Source organism: Heterocephalus glaber, unplaced genomic scaffold (assembly GCF_053883595.1).
Source record: "Heterocephalus glaber isolate CG9 unplaced genomic scaffold, H.glaber_assembly_v1.0 deba00000546, whole genome shotgun sequence".
Lineage (NCBI taxonomy): Eukaryota > Metazoa > Chordata > Mammalia > Rodentia > Bathyergidae > Heterocephalus > Heterocephalus glaber.
The window spans coordinates 4255849-4277672 of NW_028258147.1; the positions used below are offsets into that span (position 1 = coordinate 4255849).

At 49.7% G+C, this 21824-nt stretch overlaps 1 protein-coding gene across 4 annotated transcripts in view; it reads left to right on the forward strand.

Moving 5' to 3' along the window:
* The window catches only part of Plxna4 (plexin A4), a 460590-nt gene that overhangs the window by 391585 nt on the left and 47181 nt on the right, over positions 1-21824 (forward strand). For all 4 annotated transcript variants that reach the window (XR_002386688.2, XM_004856316.4, XM_013076511.3 and 1 more), the window contains 10 exons: positions 1306-1402; positions 1795-1985; positions 5539-5690; positions 9999-10116; positions 14760-14896; positions 16038-16202; positions 18803-18896; positions 19299-19538; positions 20459-20605; positions 21165-21399. Coding sequence is in view for 3 of the 4 variants with exons in the window: in XM_004856316.4 (XP_004856373.2) it covers positions 1306-1402; positions 1795-1985; positions 5539-5690; positions 9999-10116; positions 14760-14896; positions 16038-16202; positions 18803-18896; positions 19299-19538; positions 20459-20605; positions 21165-21399 (1576 nt within the window). In the remaining variant the exon portion in view is untranslated. The remainder of the gene's footprint in view (positions 1-1305; positions 1403-1794; positions 1986-5538; positions 5691-9998; positions 10117-14759; positions 14897-16037; positions 16203-18802; positions 18897-19298; positions 19539-20458; positions 20606-21164; positions 21400-21824) is intronic.

Genomic DNA, 21824 nt, shown 5'->3' on the forward strand with positions numbered 1-21824 from the left:
GCACCCTGGACCTTGAGAGTCTCTCTAGGCAGACATTCCCAGTGCTTGTGGCTGTCCTCCCTGTTCCCCCTGGGGAAGATGTTGTGGTCTCTTGGAGGAGGGAAAGCACGGAAGGGGTCCCATGTAGCCACCAACATCCCCACAGCCCAGCTCCACCAAACTTTAACTACATTAAAAGAGCTCATTGCAGGCCGGGGATTTAGCTCAGTGGTTCTGCCGCCTGCCTCACAAGCGCAAGGTCTCAAGTTCGATCCCCGGTACAAAAAAAAAAACTCATTGGTTTTGCAAACACAACTTCAAACCAAGTCCCCTCTCAACAAATTCCCAGATCTCAGCTACTTCTGTACAGAAAATCTGTCTCAATTCCATTCCTCTGTCCTACCTCCTGTCGGGGCAAAGTCTGGTGGAATAATGAGAAAATCACCAGGCAGGGATTGGAAATGCTGCCCAGGGCAGGGTCTGAGTTCCCTCTGCTTCCCTCCTTTCCTTGGGCACTGAGAAAGCACCTGCTGTCAGAGGCTGGGCAGGGCCTGGCATACTCAGGCTCTGCCCCCTGCACCTGCTCCTGCTCCCCAGCCTTCACCCCCTTTTCTTATCCAGGACCTATTCAGGTGGAGTAGGTGGGGCTGGGAGGGTGGGGGTGGGATGAGCGACCCTGTGCAGGCACAGAGGCAGCCAGTATGGGACAGCAGCGTGACAGGAACCCGAGGTGTGCCTGGCTTTGAGCCAGTGAGTGCCTTTAGGGTCTCACCCTGAAGGATTTCACAGTGCCCCTGTAAGCACCCACCTGGCCTTTTGCTCTTTTATCTCCAGCCTCACATCCCCTGAAAGGCTGTAGCTCCTTCATTCTTACTCTCTGCACCCACTTCCCCTGCTGGGGAGTAGAGTTCCCTGGTGTAAATGTGGGCCTGAAGAGGCCTCATGGCAAGTTTCCCTGGGAGGAAGAGGGCTCCTTCTTGGATAGACTTCCTGGGGAAAACCCAGCCAGGTGAGGGTAGGCTCCCTGCCTGCAGCCTCCTCAAGACCCATGGTGATGAGCCCTGGCTCCTGGCTCTCTCCAAGGTGCTTCTTGATCCAATCTCCACACAGGTGTGCTAGGAATCCAGGCCCCACTTCTTTCTTTTCCTCCAGACCCACCCAATATACACATGTATGTGTGCATAAAGGAGTGTACACACCACACATGCACACCACAGGCATGGGCCAGTCCTTAGCCCTGTGTGTTCTTGGGGACCTGAGGCTGAGCATGCAGACTCTAGAATTCTCTGTGACCAGCTTTCTTCTCTTCTCCCTGCCTGGACGCAGTATTCTTATGAAGGGATGGAGATCAACAACCTGCCTGTGGAGCTGACAGTTGTGTGGAATGGGCACTTTAACATCGACAATCCTGCTCAGAATAAAGGTGTGGAGGGACAAGCATGGTGGGAAAGGCAAGGGGAGGGATTGAGGGTGGGGCACCCCCACTTGTCAACCCTTGATACCTCGCTCCAGCTCTGAGTCCCTCCCCCCAGCCTCTCTACCACACATACTTCCCTGTCTCTTCTTGGGCCTGGGCTCCTGGCTGGGGGCTTGTGGAGGGGACCAGAAAAATGGACTTGTTGGGAAGAATTGCTTCCCTGCTTCGCTCTCTCCTCAACCCTGGGGTTCCTTTTGTCTTCTCTGCATCAGAATGACTAAGGGGCAAAGATGCCTTAGAACGCTCCCTCCCAGACTGGGACTGCACTCCTGGTCCTCTTCCCTGTCCCATTGTGGCCTACGTCATCCCAAAGCACCTCTTGCTCTTGCCTTCTGCAGTTCACCTCTACAAGTGTGGGGCCATGCGTGAGAGCTGTGGGCTGTGTCTCAAAGCTGACCCAGACTTCGAGTGTGGCTGGTGCCAGAACCCAGGCCAGTGCACCCTGCGCCAGCACTGCCCTGCCCATGAGAGTCGGTGGCTGGAGCTGTCGGGTGCCAACAGCAAGTGCACGAATCCCCGCATCACGGAGGTAAGCCGTGTGAGCTGCGTTGAAAGGACACAGTCTCCAAACGCCTCTGTGGCAAGGATTTGAGGCTCCATCAGTGGCAGAGGCTTTGTGGAGGCCCCAGGTGCAGAGCCCAGCCCAGGGGAAAGGGTGAAGGTTACAGTGGCAAGGCCTCAGGACTCACCCAAAGCAAGACCTAAGCTGTAGGAGCAGAAATAGATTTGCACACAAGACTAAGAAGGGGCCCAGGCAAGGCTAAACATACATGTATGTGGAACACAGAGCACAGAGTCTGAATCCGGGTTCCACTAACTCACTGCAGGGCACCTTGGGGCTAATTCATCACTATCTCCATGCCTCACTGTCCTCACCTGTACAGGGAAGGTACAAGGATTGGATGAGAGTGGACTGTATTGTAGATTGCCTACTTAGCTCTATGCTGCCGCCGCCTCCTCCTCCTCCTCCTCCTCCTCCTCCTCCTCCTCCTCCTCCTCCTCCTCCTCCTCCTCCTTCTCTTCCTCCTCTTTCTTGTTCATGAATATCATTAAAATCATGACCAAAGATGCCTAAACCAAGGAAATTGCTGCCCTGGGGTTCATTTAAGTAGCTCACTCTCTTCACTTCCCCACTGCACACTGTGGCAGAAAGACCAGCTAAGATATCCCTTTTTGCTGTGGCTGGAGTTCCTTGCCCGCCTCTTAAAGTAAGGAAGAGAGGCGCATGTGTCTTTCTGCATACTCAACAGTGGGACCATGTCTCACACCTGGCACAGGCGGTAGCGTGTGATAGGAACTCAGTGCCTCTTTGCCATTGTGGATGCTGGTTATGATAATAGCCAGACAGGTAAGAGGTAAGGGAGAGGCAGAAGAAGAGGAAGAAAACAGCTCAGACTCTTTCAGTAAATGATGAGAACAAACTGGTGCCTGTAAACACGCATTGTCTGAGAGTCTCGAAATGGTCGGCACAGTTCTGGCCTGTTGTATACGTGCAGAGCCTTAGAGTTGACATAGTACTTTCATGTATCACCAGTCTTCACAGCCGCCCTCTTGTGTTGGATTCCTAGAGTTGCTGCAACAAAGTACCACAAACTACGTGGCTTAACCACTAGAAATCTATTTTCTTACAATTCTGGAGATAGAAGTTCAAGACCAAGGAGTTGGCGAGGTTTGTTCCTTCTGAGGACTGTGAGGAAGGAACTGGTTCAGCCTCACTCCTGTGCTTGTGGGTGACCCTCTTTCCCCTGTGTGTCTTCTCATTTCTCCCCAATATATATGATCCTCTGGGTCTTACTTGCCCCTTCATATGAGGACACCAATGATATTGGACTAAAGCCTACCCTAATAAACTCATTTAAGCTGCATTGCCTCTGGAAAGACCCTACTAGTGTTAGTTAGGGCCTCCATAAATCAATCCGTGGGGTGGACGCAATTTAACCCATCACACTGGCTGAGGGCAGGGCTATTATTGCCCTTTCCCACATAAAGAGACCAATGCTCAGCAGTGTACTTTTGCCCTGACCAGTATCTCCTGAGTCCTGGGTTACTGTTCTCTACTGCAGTGGTAGGACTTTACACCCCCACTCACAAATTGTGCACACACCAGGGTTGTGTTACAGCCAGAAGAGTCTTCACTTTGTGGGTGAATAGCCTCACAGTAAAGTGGCCTCACAGGATGACCCTCAAAACATGTCCCACACCTCAGTCCTTTCACCATCCACATTCCTGGTTATCCAGCCATGGGACGCTCCACTCAGCCCTCTTCCAGTCCTCCGCATGGGGAGGAGCTAAACAGAGCAAAGTGGGGGCAAATATTGGCACATTTAACTTACAAAACTGCAGCAAGATGACAAGGGTGGTGCCCCTCCTGCAGCCTGTGGCCCCTTTCTCTCCTTCCCAGCTCACCCCACCCTGCACGTCCCCTATGGAACTGCTGCCCCCACGCCATTAATGAGAAACCAGCCCTGGGGATACGGCACATGGCAGCCCCTAGTGTGCTGGGCACAGCAGTCAGAGCGACTTGCTTTCTTCTTGGCCTGGGCCCAAGAAAATCACAGGGAGGAGGTGGCAAATTAAACAAATCTCCCTGCAATGGAGGCTATTTACTGCCTCCATCCTGGCATCAGCCCTCCAGGGAACCTGGTCTGGGCCAGAGATAAAATTTCTTTTACAGGATGACAAGCTGGGGCTGGAATTTGATGTAGACACTGCTGCCAGGTGCTGGGGGCACACTGGGGACTGACTGTCTGGCCAGGCACTGGGGATGAACCTAGACACCCTCTCCCTGCCTTCCTTGGTGCTGCCTGCCTCTCTCATGGAGATACAAGTTTGTGTTTCCATGGAAGCTCTTTTTCCACTACAATGGGGACACACAGTACAATGTCATCCACTTGCAAACACGCATGCCCACATGAGGGATGTGTAAGAGGCAGGAGGTGGCTGGCCTGTTGAGGGAAAACAGCTCCCCCAGCAAAGCTGCTGCTCAGGGGCAGCCAATCCTAGTGCCTTTGCTTCCCCTACTTTCCCCCTCACTCAGGATGGAACCGCAGTTGTGACCCTTGCTGGGTGGGACAGTAGCACATGCTGAAAAGGGCTGGAGGCTCCTGCCATTCTGATCCCCCGACATGAGCCAGGATCCAGGTATAGGTGCACAGAGGCATTAGCAGAGGAAAGGAAGCTGTCTGGTAGTTGAGGTATAGTGCTCATGATAGGATCTTGTTGCCTGTCCATAATCATCCCTCAAAGCTGCCCCAGGCTGTTGAGTCCTAACTTTCCAATCATGGTTTTAACACAATGGTGGCATCTTAGGAGGAAAAGCCAGACATGTTGATCACTGTACCAGGATAAAGTCTAAATTAACCCTATCCCCCAGAGAAGCCAAACAATGAAGGCACAATGAAGGCAAAGTGTGTGACCAATGCTCCTAAAAGTCCAGAAAGGTGCGGTTTTCAATACTGTTGCAACTCATGCTAAAATACAATGCTGCCCTGACAAGACCTCAGGAGCAATGAGACACAGTCCCTGCCCTCAGTGGCTCAGGGTCTGAAGAAGGGCTGGGAGTGGGAAAGATGAGGAAGCAGACATAAATGATTATTATTATCAAACAAAGTAGAAAGAGAAGGTGCCTTGAAATTTCAGTGGAGAAAAACATGTGGTTATGGGAATTGACATTTGGGAAGGATCTCCAAATGTTCATGGACTGATCCTGGGTGGGTTGACAGGAAGATTTTATTTTCCTTGAAAGTAGATCTAACATGGGCAAATGCCAAAAGACTTTAATTCTAATTTTCTGCTAATTACCCAGTCATACTGCAGTTACATTTCATCCCCTCATCTCTTCTTCTATGAGATGGGAAGATACACCAGGGACTTTGAACACAGTTCCTGAGACCATGCACAAATAGACTGCTTTACCCAAGGCCACAGCCCATTAACGGCCCCAGACTGTGGATGTCTGTGAACTTGGAACTACTCAAGGGATTAGCACAACTGAAAGAAGAACCGGCAGCCTCTTGGTTGAATTACAGGTGATCAGAGGCACATCCCAGAGCCTATACAATTTCTTCTCTTCCTCCCTGCAGATAATTCCAGTGACAGGCCCCCGGGAAGGGGGCACCAAGGTCACCATCCGGGGAGAGAACCTGGGCCTGGAATTCCGGGACATTGCCTCCCATGTCAAGGTGGCTGGTGTGGAGTGCAGCCCTTTAGTGGATGGCTACATCCCTGCGGAACAGTAAGTGGAGGCCCTCTCACATGTGAAGGGCAGGAGGGAGGGAAGACAAGTTGATACAAGCTGAGTATCCTTTAGTCTAAGTGCTTGGGACCACAAGTGTTTCAGATTTAGCGTTTTTCAGATTCCCAAATATTTGCATATGTTTAGTGAGATGTCCTCCTGATGGGCCCCAAGTCTAAACATGACCTTCATTTATGTTTCATATACACCTAATACACATAGCCTGGAGGCAATTTGATACAATTGTTTTAATCATTTTGTACATGAAATTAAGTTTTTTGGTGTGGAATTTTTCACTTGTGACATCAAGTTAACACTCAAAAATACAGAGTTTGGAGCATGTCAGAGTTTGGGTTTTTAGATTAGGGAGGCTCAACCTATATGAGGAATGTCCATGTCAACAACAGAACCTCAAAACTGCAGTGGGGGAAAAAGAGATGCCTCCAGACATTCCAGAGTGCTGGAAGTACCCCACACATACACTCCCCACCTCCAGCTGCCATACTGGGAAAGTACAGAGAGGGGAAGGGGTGATCACAAGGAGAGAAGAAAAAATGACGCTACCTACCTGAGGCCTGGGGCAGAGGTAAGGCAAAGCAAAATTAAGGTCTGCCAGAGAAGCATGAATTCAGTTCTCCGCACTGTCTCTAAGTCCCAACTCACAGTTAGATCTATGGAATGAGATAGAACACCCAGGAAAACAATTCTGACATATAAAAACTTAATATGTAAGGGATGTGACATTTCAAATCAGCAAAGAAAGACAAGATCATTAATAAATGGTGCTGGTTAACATCCTGGAAAAAGTACAATATCAGATCATTATTTCACATTAGACAACAAAATAAATTCCAGATGGATTAAAGAGTTATGGACAAAAAATGAAACTGTAAAATAAAGAAAACACAGGTGAGAATTTATTTGATTTCAGGAAGAAGGCATTATAACTGCAAAGAAAAGATATTATAAAGGTAAAGATTAGGGAATTTGAGTACGTAAAGCTTTAAAACTTGCATATCAAAAAATCACTGTAGGCAAATAAAATTGTGAGTGATAAACCAGGAATATGATTAGACCCTATCATAGTTAATAGTTTTCCTTAACAAGTTAAAAGGCCTTATAAATAAAAGAAAAATATCACAAAATGGGAAAAGAGCATGAATGTACAATATACAAAAGATGTACAAAGGACTAAAAGTCATAAAAGTGCAAATTAAAACAATAGAGAGCAAATTTTAGAAGTAAATACCCGGTGTAGACAAAAGGCATGAGAAGTAACAGGAGTGAACAGTTACCGATTCACTCATGGTAAGGATAAATTGGGACAAACTTTCTAGAAGTCATTTGGAAATATGGGTCAAAAGTCTTTAGCCTGGCCACCATACTTCTAAATCGTTCCTTAAACAACCAGATTGTACAAATGTTTATTTGCAAGAATGCATATTTCAGCTTTATTTATAATAGAAATTCAGAAGTAATTTGTACGTCTAAAATTATGAAATTTTTCAATTCAATAAATTACTGTTCAGATGCACCTTAACTTACAATGGGATATTTGCTGATAAGCCCATCATAAATTGAAAATATAATAAATTCAAAATGCATTTAATACACCTAGTGTGCCAGTCATCCTAGCTTAGCAACACTGTACACAATAGAGTGTCAGCTGTTTCCTGCATGATGATGGCTCTTTGGAATCTGTGTCTCACTGCCACCATCCAGCATCGCAACAGAATATCATAGGACACATTGTGAGCTCAGGAAAAGATCAAAGTTCACAATTCAAAGGGTGGTTTCTATGGAAGGGGTATCACTTTCACATCATTGTGAAGTGGAAATATTATAAATCAAGCGATCATAAGTCAGGGACTATCTGTACATGCTGTAGATAGTACCTTACAAAGCCACTAAATCTGATATTATCAAAGAATCATGGCCAGGCATATATTCAAGGTATTTCAAGCAAAACCATAGATTACCAGGCAGAATACAGAATTTCTAATTAATTCTGTAAAAGAAAAAACAAGATTGGAAACATACATCAAAATGTTGACAAAAGAAGTCTCTGGGTGGTGTCTTTGCTGAGAATGATTGTGTATGTATGACAAGTGCTTTTATGTCTCTTTCTGTATCTTTTCACATGGAACATGTACTAATTATGTTATCTGTGCAGAAAGGTTATATATATATATATATATATATATATATATATATATATATGCTTTTCCTCAGAAGTTCTTTCTAAGAGAGACACAAAAGGTAGATACTGTAAAGTAAAACAGCCAATTTAACCACAAATACTTTTAAACTTTCATGTGGCAAAAGATACTGAAACCAAAGTTGAAAGAGATGACAAATGGGCAGAAAATAATTGTGATATTGACAACAGACCAAAGTTAATACTCCTAGTTCAGAAGATCCTACATAAAGACAATCCATCAGAAAAATAGAGAGGGCTTCAACTGAAAAGTCAGAGGGGAGGCTACAGAGAATAAAACACACACACAAATATGTGTAGCCTCACTAGTAACAAGGACAATGAAAATTAAAATGAGATTTTTTTTCCCCTAGAATATTGAAAAAACTTTCAAAAGCTTACTAATATTTAGTTTGGCCCAAAGAATGGACCACTGATAGAAATACAAATTGGGGCAGCCTTTGGGGAGGATTATTTGGGTCTATCTATCAGTGCTATAGCCACAAGCCATTTAACCCAGCAAGTTCCTTCCTTAGATGTACATTCTAGTATATGTGCTGCTGAAGTGAGCACTAGATGTACATTCTAATAAGTATACAGATCTTAGGAATGTTGATATAAGTTGGTTCATTTTGTAGAGGCAATTGAAGCAGAAGAAAAGTAAGGATAATTAAATGTCCATCAATAGGGGAAGGTAGTTGCATAAATGATAATGTAGTCAAAGAAAAAATATTGTGAAGCTCTTAAAAAAAAGTAGAGCTATCTATATAGTAACATGAAGAAAAGTCCATGCTGTATGGTTGTAGAACAGTGGACGTGTTATCTTTGTATACATATACTTGTGTGTGATATGGACATGTATATGCATATAAAGCATCTGTGTGTGTGTGTGTGTGTGTGTGTATTCCAGGGGGACTGGTTTCAAAATTCTCAGTAGATACTAAAGTCCAAGTATGCTCAATTTTCTTCTATAAAGTAACACAATATTTGCGTACAACATACACACATCTTCATCTATACTTTAAATCATTTCTTTTATTTATAATACTAAATACAATGGAAATGTTATATAAATAATTATTACAGTGTATTGTTTAAAGAATAATGACAGGAAAAAGAGTCTGTACATATTAGGTACATATATAATTTTTTGCAAATATTTTTGATCCATGGCTGGTTCAATACAGATATAGATCCCATGGATATGGAAGAGTGGCTGTATACATATTTGAGCAAGTTGCTTAAATTTTCTGTGCCTCATTTTCTTCATTTGTAAAATGAAGAATATATATATGCAAGGCTATGTATCCCAAACACTTCCCTACCTATATACACATAAGTGTTTCTCTGCCTAGCCTGAAAGCTGGCCTCCTGGGAACAGAAAACATTTTACTGAAGTAGCCCAAGCACTGGGAGCAAGGAGCTCCCAAGTGAGGACCTGAGAACTTTAAGTCAGCTCCAGGTTCTGGGTCTGACTGCTGTGGGGCCTTGGATAGGGCACATTAGTTCTCAGCCAGCTCTATTTTCCTGAGCAGATTGGCTAAAACCTTCCCTCCACTCTCATTAACAACTGCCTGGGCAGTCACGAACTAGACCAAATGTCTGGGGTCAGGACACACAGACTTCTAATCTCCCTCAAAATTTCCCCCTTTCCTTAGCACCCAAGTGGAGCCCTGTAGGAAAGAATCAGGTTATAGTAGCTACCTTCCTGTTGCTGGGACAAAAGACTTGTTACATACAACTTAAAGGAGAAGAAGCTTATTTTGGCTTATGGTTTCAGAGCTTTCAGTCCATGGTCAGCTGGCTCCATTGCTTCAGGTCCATGGCACAGATCAACCCATTGATGGGTGTAACACCATCCTGATCCAGTCACCTCTCTAGGCCCCACCTCTGAAAATTGCTGTATTGGGGATCAAGCCTTCAATACACGAGTCTTGGGAGGACACTTCATATTGAAACCTACAGTACAGGGAGTGTCTTTTACTCCCACCTCCCCTGCTGTTCCTGAGAGTCTACTGCACAGCAAAAGGGGCTGGGAGGTTCTGTGGGGTCCAGGGTCACAAGCACAGCTGGAAGCACTGGGGCTCGCGGGTCTCTCTCTCCTCCTGCAGGATCGTGTGTGAGATGGGGGAGGCCAAGCCCAGCCAGCACGCGGGCTTTGTGGAGATCTGTGTGGCCCTGTGTCGGCCTGAGTTTATGGCCCGCTCCTCGCAGCTCTACTACTTCATGGTGAGTCCTGACCACCACAAAGCTCATGACTGTTATTGCTAGGTCCTGCCAGACCTTCTAGCAAACACAGGGCAAGGCCCTGCAGGCCTGCCCCCTCCTGTCACGGGAGTCCTTTTCTGTCATAAGTGGGAAGAATAAGATCCAGGCTCAAATCCAGACTTAGCTATGCCTGTTTGTGTGGCTCTAGGTACGATGCAGTAGCCCTTGGTTCCCAGTGTCCCCGCCTGGCTGAATGGAGGGGTGGCACAGTGGGTGAGTGTGTGCTGTACACATAAAGACTCCTGGGACTTGTTACCCGTGCTCTACCAGTTACTAACCAGGCGAACTTTGGCAAGTTACTTAATTTTTCTGTGCCTCAGTTTCTTCACTTGTAAAATGGAGACACTAATAGCACCTACAACATGGCATCATGAAAATTCCATAAAATGTACTCATTCATTCTGCTGTCATTTCCTGTGTTACCTGTCATTGGCACTATCATTGCCAAATCCTCGCCTTTCCCTGTACACTCATGCCCATCACTCCCAGCCCATCATCTTCCCTTCCACCCACCCACTCATCAGCAGCCCTGCCCCCATGACCTCTTTACTGCTTCTTTCACTTGTCCTGCATCTCATGGCCCCGCATTCCACCTCCACATCCCATCCATCTCCCCCTACCCACACCGTTACCCCACCTCTCATCCACCACCCCTTTCTTCCTGCCATGGCCGCTCTGCAGATCACCCCATCCTACCAGGCCTTGACTCCCATCCGGCCTGAACAGTCCTGTCAAGTGGCTCTGGAGGACAGAGGGTTTGGGATCCCTTGGCCTTGCGATTGGATTGTGGGGAGATTGGAGACATGGCACCTTCCCTGCCACACACACCCAGTGTTTTCAAAACTGACTTCTCACGTGAATGACAGCTATGATGGTGTGATTTCCTCAGGGTCCTGGGCTGCTTTTGAAAGCTGGAGGCCTGAGGTAATGGAGTTTAGGCCTGGGCATCAAATGCTCTGAAATATTGCCGTGGGAAATCCTGCCCCCTTCCTCCTTCCTCCCTTTCCTCTTGTCTTCCTTGCTGCCTTTCTTCCCTCTTTCCTTTGGGTTCTTTTTTGTCCCTTCAACTGACAGCATTCATTGCCTTGTGCAATACCCCTCACCATATTTTTGATAAATACTTGTTTAGTTATGTTGAATGCTGTAATGTAATTTGGTGGCTCTGGCTGTGGGGTTGTGATGATAACTAACAGCCAGCACAGCGCCTCTCACAGTCTCCAAGGTGGGTGAGACCGGCTGCAGCTAAAGACTTGAACATGGTGGGGTGAACCTCAGAGAAATGCAGGTCAGATGCCCCTCCACACCTCTGCTCCTGGGAAACCAGCCTCCCTTTAGGCGCCGCTGGCTGTTACTGAACCCACACTGGTGACATTCCTGCTCGCCAGGTTCTGGGCATGGAATATGGCTCTGGATCACCTGGCAGCCAAGAGGAAGAAGGAGGCAACCACTACATGGCCAAAGCAAGCATCCGGGCTTCCACAGCCAGCCAGTCAGCCAGCCAGATGGTTTCCATCCTGTGTCCTTGGCAGTGACCCTGGATGACAGAGTAGACAGGACTAGGGGAGCCTCTACCTCACTATTTGAGGCATTTCCTTTGGGCTCCCTCTAACATGTTCCTCTGTGAACCTCCAACCTCTGTGCCCAAGCCTGACCTATCCAGGATGTCGGCCCTCCAGCACAGTGCATCCCCTCTTGCCCATTTCTGCCTGTAGCCTGTCCCCCAGTCCCAGTAGTCTTAGTGGATTGTCCCTTGGCTTCCATGAATTCCGGATAGCCATCATCACCATGTCCTGGAGTCTCACTTTTCCTATTCTCTTTGCTCCCACCATTTCCCCCTTAAATCTGTATTTGGCCTGTGCCCCGTGTAACACCTCTACCTCCATGAAGAACTCATTTGCATCAAGCTGTCTCTACTTTGAGCATCCTGAGTTCTCTGCCTGAGGACTGCCTGAGTTCTCTGGTGTGCTCACCTTCCCTGCCCAATCCTATCTCTCCAACTTTCACCTTTCCCACCTCCTTCCCCTCTGTCTTCTTCCCCTGGCTGCACTAAGCCACATCTTCCATTCTGCAGAGCCCAGGCCATGCCCCACCCTCTGTCTTCTCTGAATACAGAGCTGAGCTGGGCATGCCACAGCTCTTGCAGCCCACCCTTTGGTGCCAGAGCATCTTCCTGCACCACACTCCGTGGGTCCTCTTCAGCTGGGCTCCTCTTCTTGTATGCATTAGGGTCCCTAGAAAAGCAGCATTTGTCCAGGCCAGACTGTGATTTCCATGGGGACCTTGGGGAGTTGGCAGCCATTCCTAGAATAAGGTTGACCCTGATGTACACAGGAGATGAGAACTGAGGAAGGGAGAGAGCAGCGGGCGAGAAGGAGGAGAAACAGAGTCAGATCAGAAGCTGTGGAGAGAGATACCACAAGACAAACAGGCCATGAGCCAGTGGTCCTTTGGCTCAAGACTGATGTCGCTTTTGTATTTGAAGGGCACCTCCGAGAAGCTACCTGGTGCCTCATGTCCACTCACTGGGGAAGACTTTGAGGAAGACCAATGCTAGTAACACTGGCCTTGTCCTCTGGTCCAGTTACTGAAGGATTGAGTCATGGAGTCCCCAAACCCCCTCAGAGCTCCAAATGTCTCCTAGTGGCAACAAGGTCAGAGGTCTCCATGAGCCTCCTCCGGAGGCAGGGAGGGACGGAACTCCCTCTGTCATGCTTCCAAGCATCCAGAGCCCCACTGCCTTCTCAGCCAGGTGGCAGGTGGGGGCCACTCCCCGGATCCCACACAGAAGCCCCTCTCTGTTGGAGTCCCGGGACTCTGGAGAACTCCTTCCTCTGGCTCCTCTGGGGGCCCACTGGGGAGTCCTGTTTTAGGAGGTGCTTTTCAGGACCTGGGGTGTCTCTTCCCGATGCAAAAGTTGGGGGCAGGTTGGGATTTCCTTCCACAAATCAGTCCAGGCTCTGATCTGTGACTTATTTACCCTAAACTCAACCTCCAAGGCCAGGGAGTCTAGATCCAGGCCCTGCAGAGAATTCTTTATCTTCACGGACTACTTCCATCTACAGAGCCAAGTGAGGAGGGGGCAAATAATGAAGGATTTGATTTCCCCTGCAAACCCACCGTGAAATATTTATGAAGCATGACTTGAATAATTAATAGTTTCTCACAACTCTAAAACACATCTCCATAACACCCTTTCCGCATCCCTGGAATAATCCCCCCGCCCTCTCCAGAGGCCCCCTGATAACAGCACCACTACAAACCCCAGGGGTTTCCCCACTTTGGCCCTTCTAGGACCCCCCACAGGCTGGTTGGAGGGAGTGCTCACCCCCAGGCAGGCTAGGTTGGACTCTGCATCTAGGACCATGCTGCCTCCTGCCTCCGAGCCATGTGCACAAATGGACACCTCTCCCTCTCCCTCTCTCTCTCTCTCTCCCTCCCCCCGCCCCCCCCCACGCCACCCCACACCACACACTTTTCCTTCCCTCTCCGAGGAAGTCAGCAGGCCCTTTGTGGTGGTGCTATTACAGAGCAAGACAACTGTCAAGAGCCTTGGAGAGAACTACTTTTTGGATCAGCCCCCCTCCCCATCCTTGATTTTGTTACCAAAGAGGTTCTATCTTGTTCTCTGAGCCACAGAGCATGATCCAGGCAGAGCTGAGAAAGAGGTCTCTTTCCACCTCAGGGCAGGCCTGGGTCCACGCTGCCCTCTGTCTCTTTGTGTGCCCTGGCCCTGCACCTGAGTGCACACCAGGCAGTGGGTGTCTGCGTCTATCAGGGCTCCCCTTTGCTCCCTGAGGTGTCACAGAAGGAGGCCTCCCTCAGGGAGGATGCCAACCTCTCTCTTTGGAGCCCAGTTCTTTTAGGGGACGGGGCTGGGGAGGGAAGAGGGCAATCTTCATTTAAATGCAGATACCAGCTTCTCACCTGGGACCAAGGAAAGTTTTTCCATTAAAATGCTAATGAAAGAAAGAACTGCAACTGCAAATCCCCAGCTGTTGCGGTTTCTTCCCTGCCCCCCTCACAGCCCTGCTCTTCTTCCTGTCCCATCCTGGTAGGGGCTCTGGTCTGGCCTGAAAAGAGACGACTCTTCTTTGTGTCTCTCTCACAGCCCATGGCTCTGGCCACTGGGCGCTGTGGGCAGCTCTCTGGAGAAGCCTGCGGAAGGGATACGTCACCTTCCCCAAAGCAGTGAGACTATAGATGGGAAAGGTTGTTGGGAACTCCTGCTCTGGAGTCAAATGTCAGTTATGCCACTTTTTGACTGTGTAACCTTGGAAAACTTACTTAAAGTCTCTGGATCTCATCCGTAAAATAGATAATAATACCTTCATTATAGAGTTGATTGGACAATTGTAGGTATGTGTGTGTACAGGTGTGTATATTGCTATAGATGAGGATGTAAAGCCTGACAGAACATCAGTACATGGCAGCTGTCTTTATTGCTGTCATAAATACAGTGATGCAAACTCTTAAGGTCCCAGACATCGCCTATTCTCACAGCCACCTTGATTGAAGGTTCCAGAAGACAGCTTGGGCAAGGAGCAGCCCAATGCCACCTCTACTCTGCCAGGCATCATGTCTCAGGCTTGTCCTTTCCTACACAGACCCTGACGCTCTTAGACCTAAAGCCCAGCCGGGGGCCCATGTCTGGGGGCACCCAAGTGACCATCACGGGCACCAATCTGAACGCGGGCAGCAACGTGGTGGTGATGTTTGGAAAGCAGCCCTGCCTCTTCCACAGGTAACCCCAGGAGCCCTGGGGTGGGGGCAGATGCGTCACTACCTGGGGCAGGTAGGGAGGGACAGCCAAAGGCAGGGACTTCCTGGCTAACTCTTGGAAGTACTTGCTGCTCCCTGAGAAAGTGTCTGAGGGGGGAGCACTGTGGCTCATCTGGAGCCCTGGTACAGAATGCAGCTTGAAATCTACTCTAGAGCCTGTTCCTAGGGCAGCACCTCTCCAGCTGCCATGGAGCCAGCTGGGACTCAGCGCTGACAGAATAGCACCAAGGCTGACCCTCCCGGGTGGGTGGCTTTCCCTTCCTGTGCCACCCTCCAGCCCAGCAGGGCACACCTGGTCTCCCAGGAGCTCCGGAAGATGCCCGGCCTGAAGGTCTCTAGAGAGAGGCATTCTTAGAGGGGTCTGTGCTGAGGGCTCTCCTGAGGCTGAAGTAGGAGCAGCCCAGAGCCTACTCTAGTAGCGTTAAAGAACAAACTACTCTGACATCTGTTAAAATGGCAAGGAAGGCTTGGTCAAGACAGCTGCAACAGAGTGGACACTGTCACAATAAGGGAGAGAGACAGCTCAACTCCAAGTGCAGAGAACACAGCTGGGGACTGAGAGCCAACCAACAGAATGAGGAGTCTTGGGAGGGAGAACTAGGAAGAAGAGTTCCCAAGGTGACTTGGGATTCTTGCCAGTGGAAGGCCAGGGTCATCAGTGATCAAGGGCTTGTGTTGGGAGCAATGCTACATAATTCTAGGGAAAAATCATTTGGTTAGCCTAGTTCTCTTGCCTACAGCCCAGCTACAGAATAACTCCAGTTTGGCCTCCGGTCACAACTGAGACTTCAGCGATCCAGTGATGCTGTGGCCCCCAACAGGCTTGGGATCCTCACCAGACTGATTTAGCATGATTCTTAGTAAAATAAAGGCTACGCAGACCAAAGGCCCAGGACCAAGCCTGTGTGAATGCTGGGCTCAGCCAGCCTGTCTAGAGCTGGGTCCGGGACAGTCTGTGTTCCTGGTTCTTGAGTTTTGCATCCAAGCCAGTACTCACCCTTTACCCCTGAGGAGCCTGATTCATATGGGGAGTGGGGTGTAATTCCCCGGACCACCATCCTCTCAACATCCAGGGGCCCACTGCTCTGCCTTCCCTCCTCCAGGCGATCTCCATCCTTCATTGTCTGCAACACCACGTCCTCAGATGAGGTTCTGGAGATGAAGGTGACAGTGCAGGTGGACAGGGCCAGGATCCGCCAGGACCTGGTCTTCCAGTATGTGGAGGACCCCACCATTGTTCGCATTGAGCCAGAGTGGAGTATTGTCAGGTAGGAGCTGCTCTGAGTGTACCGTCATGCCTCTGGGCCTCAGTTTCCCTTCGGTAGCTCTCAAAAGCCAAGGAGAGTCCTGGGGGCCCAGTCCTGCTTTGGAGACTGATGGACTGGGTTTGGTTCTGAACACCCCCAAATTAGACTACCCTCCTACAGTGGCTCCCTCCTTGCATCTGCATGCAGGACCCGGTCTGGGGGCCGAGCCCTGATTTCAGGACTTGCAGGCTCTGTCCCCTTCCCACAGTGGGTGCCAGATCCCTCACTATGGCAAATGGGGGCATTCTGGTTCTGCCTCAGGCTGAGGTTTGTGGGAAAAGGAATGAGATCAGAGCCAACTTCTCTGAAGGGCAGGGTGTAGGCCTGGTTCCTTGCTTCCCTTAATGTCTACCACGAGGGCACTGAATATCCCAGGCGACTGAACCAGTGTTGGATGCTGGTATAGAAAGACCCTGATGAAGAGGGAAGCTCTTCAGCCATTTACCTGGGGCAAGTCACAAACTCTTCCACCTTTTCTGAAAGTCCCCTGGGGATTTTGGAACCTGAGGCTCTCCAGGGTCTCTGGAAGGGTGTACCTCCCAGCAAAGGTGGGACTGCGTGCAGACAGCATGTGTCTGCTTTTCCTGGTCCTGGAGGATGTATGAAACTGTGCAGGCTCAGCTCCCTCCTCTGCTCCTTTCCCAGGCCTCAGCCCTGTCCTTTCTGTCCCTGACAGAGTTCAGTCCTCCCCAGACCAACACTATCTGCTCCAGCTCTGAGTGTGATAGGCTTAGGGACAGCATGAAGAAGTGCTGTCCATGGCTAGAGCAGGGACCAGTCCAGTCAAAGGTAAGTCTTGAAACTAGTGGTCCCCGGGCCAAATCTGGCTGGCCACTGGCTTTTTAAAAGACAGTTTCATTAACACACAGCCATGGCATTCTATCTGTATAGTTTCTAGCTGCTTTCTTACCACCACAGCGGAGTTGAGAAATTGTGACAGGGACCATTAGGCCTGTAGAACCTAAAGTATTTACTGTGTAGCCCTTTGCAGAAAGTGTGTGCCACCCCCTGCCTTAGCCCAGAGAAAAGACAGTGTGGCTGCTGGGGTGAGATGTGGCTGTCCTCAGCAGTCACTGGGTCAGGCCACCCTAGGAGCTTTAGACATGATCTTGATGCAGATGAAGAGGATAAGGCATAGAGAGGGAGACACCCTGTCAAAAGGCACATCAGCACTTGACCCTAGGGCTGGTGAATCCAGGGAACGAGTGTAGCCCCTCCTGGTTTACTCACTATGAGCTGGGACTCTGAGAAATTCACAGCCTCAGTTAATGTCATCATCACAGGAAGAGACATGTCACCCTTCCTGGTGCTCACCAGCCATGCCCTTGTCAGGCTCACAGCAAGAAGGAGGCTGGAGACTTTTCTAGTTTGGCCACCCAGTTGCGGTGCTACTTGCTAGGTTAAGGAAGTCTGAGGATGGGAGGGACTCTGCACAACTCTGCACATGGCATGGCTCTGCACTGCTCAACAAGCAGCCCTGTTGGCCTGGAGACAGGATAGGGGCATTGCACCTGCATATGGAACTGATGATGGAGAAGACTGGGAAGATGGCTGGATACCCCAGGCTCATCTTGCCTACTACTGGGACAAAAGATGCTCTCTGATGTCACAGGAACCTATGTGTGTTCAAAGAGCAAAGGAAAGAAGGAACTGGGAGCCTAAAGTTGGGCAGATAGATAGATGGGTAGAAATCAATCTGGGTGGTAAGGAGTCTCACCTACCGTGCTTAAAACAAATTAACTTGCCAAGCCTTTTTATATAGCAGGGATCTTTTCAAAGATGCTCCTTTGTCTAGAAATCAAGTCAATCCTTGCTCTCCTTTGAGTAGCCCCCAAGGAAGATTCAGCCCAGCAGAGTGCTGTCCACGCCTTCTTGCCAGTTCCTCAGCCTCCCTGGGGACATGGCATCCTTTGAAGGGCTATGCCAAGGTAAATCTCCTGAAGCCCCTCCATCAGTGTCCTGTGCACCACAAGGTGCAGGAGACCTGAGTCTGGAGCCTCCCACACATAACTCCTGAAGAAGTTTTCTGAGTGCTTGGACCACTGCTTTTCCCACATAGTGACCTGTTGAATCCTCCAAGGGCAAAGGTTTTAGTTTGATTGTCAAGGAGCCAGAGGAAGCTATGCTTGGACCCTGCAGGATCTGACGGGACATCTGGAGAAAGGATTCCATTAAACCAAGGGCAAGGTGAAAAAAAGTCTCAAGAGTGGCGAGGACTCCAGGAACTGGGGCAGCTGGCTTAGTCAGGCTCGGGTCAGGGGCCCTTGAGACCTAAGGGCTGTGCTGTCACCTGGGTCTCCTCACACTGACCTCACTCCAAGTCAGCTCAACAAAGGATGCCACAGACATCTGGACATCATTGTCTTCTCCTTGGCTGCTGAGATGCTCATTCTTATTACCATGCACTTGGCTTGTCATCCTTGTCCCCAAGAACATTATTGTGCTGTCTGCTTATCATTGTTCTTATTGTCAGAACATATCGTGATTATCATCACTGTCGCCATCGGGTGCTATTGTTCCTTTCCTGTGATTCATGTGCCCCTTTCTTCTGTCCCTGGCAGTGGAAACACACCCATTGCTGTCTGGGGCACTCACCTGGACCTCATTCAGAACCCCCAGATCCGTGCCAAGCATGGAGGGAAGGAGCACATCAATGTGAGTCCAACATGTTCCTTCCAAAGGGTGGGGCATCCCAGGCACCCCTGACCACAGAGGAACACAGTCTGTGGCCACCCCCCTCAGAGCTGGGATGGTGGGCATTTTCAGGCCGACAGGCCTGGAGGACCTATCATTCCCAGAGTTTCTGGGGTGTCACATGCCGACTCCTCCACCCCTCCAACCCCCTGCTGCTCCCTAGCTTAGAAAATATCCTAGTCACTGCCAAACCCACTGTGGGCAAAGCCAGAGTGAGGTGACAGCCACAGAATATAAGCCCAAGTGCAGCTCCCTCATCCACAATCCTGTAAACCCCCGATGCATTGACAATTTCTGGGGAGACCCAGCCCATGTGGGGCTGTGCAGATATACCATCTTCTCCCTCTCTGTCCCCTCCCACAGATCTGCGAGGTTCTGAATGCTACCGAGATGACCTGCCAGGCTCCAGCCCTGGCCCTCGATCCTGACTACCAGTCAGACCTCACTGAGAGGCCTGAGGAGTTTGGCTTCATCCTGGACAATGTCCAATCTCTGCTCATCCTCAACAAGACCAATTTCACCTACTATCCCAACCCTGTGTTTGAAGCCTTTGGACCCTCGGGTATCCTGGAACTGAAGCCCGGTACCCCCATCATCCTGAAGGTAGAATGAGAGCAGGAAGAAAGGAGGCCACTGCATGGAGGGGGAGGGTATCCAGGCACAGGAAGAGGACAGAAGACACAGGCTCCTGACAGATTTCACAACTGGTGTCCCTTGCAGAGGTTGTGTATAGAGCTCAGCATTCAACAGGCCTCATTTATCCAGGAAAGGCAGATCCACCTAGGCTATTGGAAGCCCAAGCTTTGGTCTTCAGAATCCAGGAAATAGGTGGTCCAAGACCCACACTGTGTCCTCCCATGTACTCCTTTGCAAAACATACCTTAAGTTTTCTTTGGAGCATGGGTTGCAAGTTAACTTTATCTTGTATGACAATTTGAATCAAGTACTAGTAACCGACCACAGCTATGTACTGGATTGAGAAGAATTCTGAGGCTGCATTAGGGATAACCTGAAAAAAGTACGTCAGTTATTGATTTCCCACTGGGGAGAAGGGAGGATGGTCATATATATGTTACATTAGTCCCTTTTCTGTTACTATCACAAAATACTTGAGGCTGGGTATTTTCAAAGAAAAGAGGTTTAATGTGCTCACAGTTTTAGAGGATGAAAGTCCAAATAGCGTGGTATTAACTATTACTGTGGCAATAGGAGAGATCGCATGATGAGATAGGAAGCCAGAAGGCAGAGAGGGGACAGTAATGAGCTCCCACTAGGCCCCACTTCTTAAAGGTCCCATCACCTCTTACTGCCACTGAATGAAGGACCAAGCTTCTAACACGTGGCGTGAGAACCCTGGGGGGAAAACCACATTCCTGCCATAGCACATGCCTTGGACATGTCACTGTAGGTGGCCCCTCCACCATCTCACCAGCTGGATGGGATGTCTGGTATGAAGACGTGGCAGCCATCAGTGACTGAGGTTATGACTCTGGGTGGAAACGGGGGCTTTCCTGTGTGTCCAGGGCAAAAACCTGATCCCACCCGTGGCTGGGGCCAATGTGAAGCTCAACTACACCGTTCTGGTCGGGGAGAAGCCGTGCACTGTGACTGTGTCGGATGTGCAGCTGCTCTGCGAGTCCCCCAACCTCATCGGCAGACACAAAGTGATGGTGAGGCTGGCAGGATCCCTTCCTGAGAGGAGCAGGTGGGAGCTATGCTGGGCGAGAGTAGAGCAGCCACCTCTGGGCCACCGGGGTTTTCAACGGGAGATCTCAGTCCATTACCAGCCACCCGGCACCCATGCCGTGTCCCAGCTCCTCCCTTCCATTCTGTCCTTTTTTCTGTACCTCCTCCTGTGACAACAAGGGCACTGCAAGAGGGCCTTTGAGGAGAGCGCCATCTCTGGCCTAGGGAGACCCCCAGTGTCCTGTTCTGTGCCTCCGTGTCCACCACGACCAGGGGATGAGTCTCGGGGAAGCATGTCGTGGATGCTCTGTGGCTGCCTAGGCACCGGCTGTGTGCCATCTCCTGAAGATGACGTGGGTGTTCCCGACCCAGGAGCTGTGCGGATCCTCTTGTTGAGGGTTCCCTCTGCCATCTGTCCCCTCCCCCAGCCCCAGGGCCCTCTCCTCTCTTTCACACCCCGATGAGGCCCCTCTCTGCCCTCACACTCTTCCTCCTCCTGACACTGTCCCCACCCACACCCCCTCTCACCCCATGTGTCCCCAGGCCCGTGTTGGTGGCATGGAGTACTCCCCAGGGATGGTATATATCGCCCCGGACAGCCCTCTCAGCCTGCCTGCCATCATCAGCATCGCTGTGGCTGGTGGCCTCCTCATCATCTTCATCGTTGCTGTGCTCATCGCCTACAAACGCAAGTCTCGCGAGAGCGACCTCACGCTGAAGCGGCTGCAGATGCAGATGGACAACCTGGAGTCCCGAGTGGCACTGGAGTGCAAGGAAGGTACTCGTGACCAGTGCTGTGTCCCTGCCAGAGGTTGTGTGTACACTTGTGCGAGCTTCTGTACAAAAGCAAGCGGTCTGGGCAACACTGGGCAGTGCTGGAGTTTGTGAGTGTGTGTTGGTATGCATACATATGTGTATGCGTGCACACACGTGTGTGTACTCATGTACATGTGCGTGTGACTCTCATTCCTAGCCACAGGCTGGGCAGCCATGGACAGTGCCAAGGGTTGTATGCCTGTGTATGCACACATATAGTATATGCATATGTACATGTGTGTGCATCTGTGTGCCTCTTATACACAAGCAAACAGCCTGGGCAGCTGTGGACAGGCAGCTCTGGAGATTGTGCGTGTGTACATATATGCATGTGCACATGTGTGTATTTCTCACAAGCCTCAGGCCCAGCAGTGCTGGAGGCTGGGT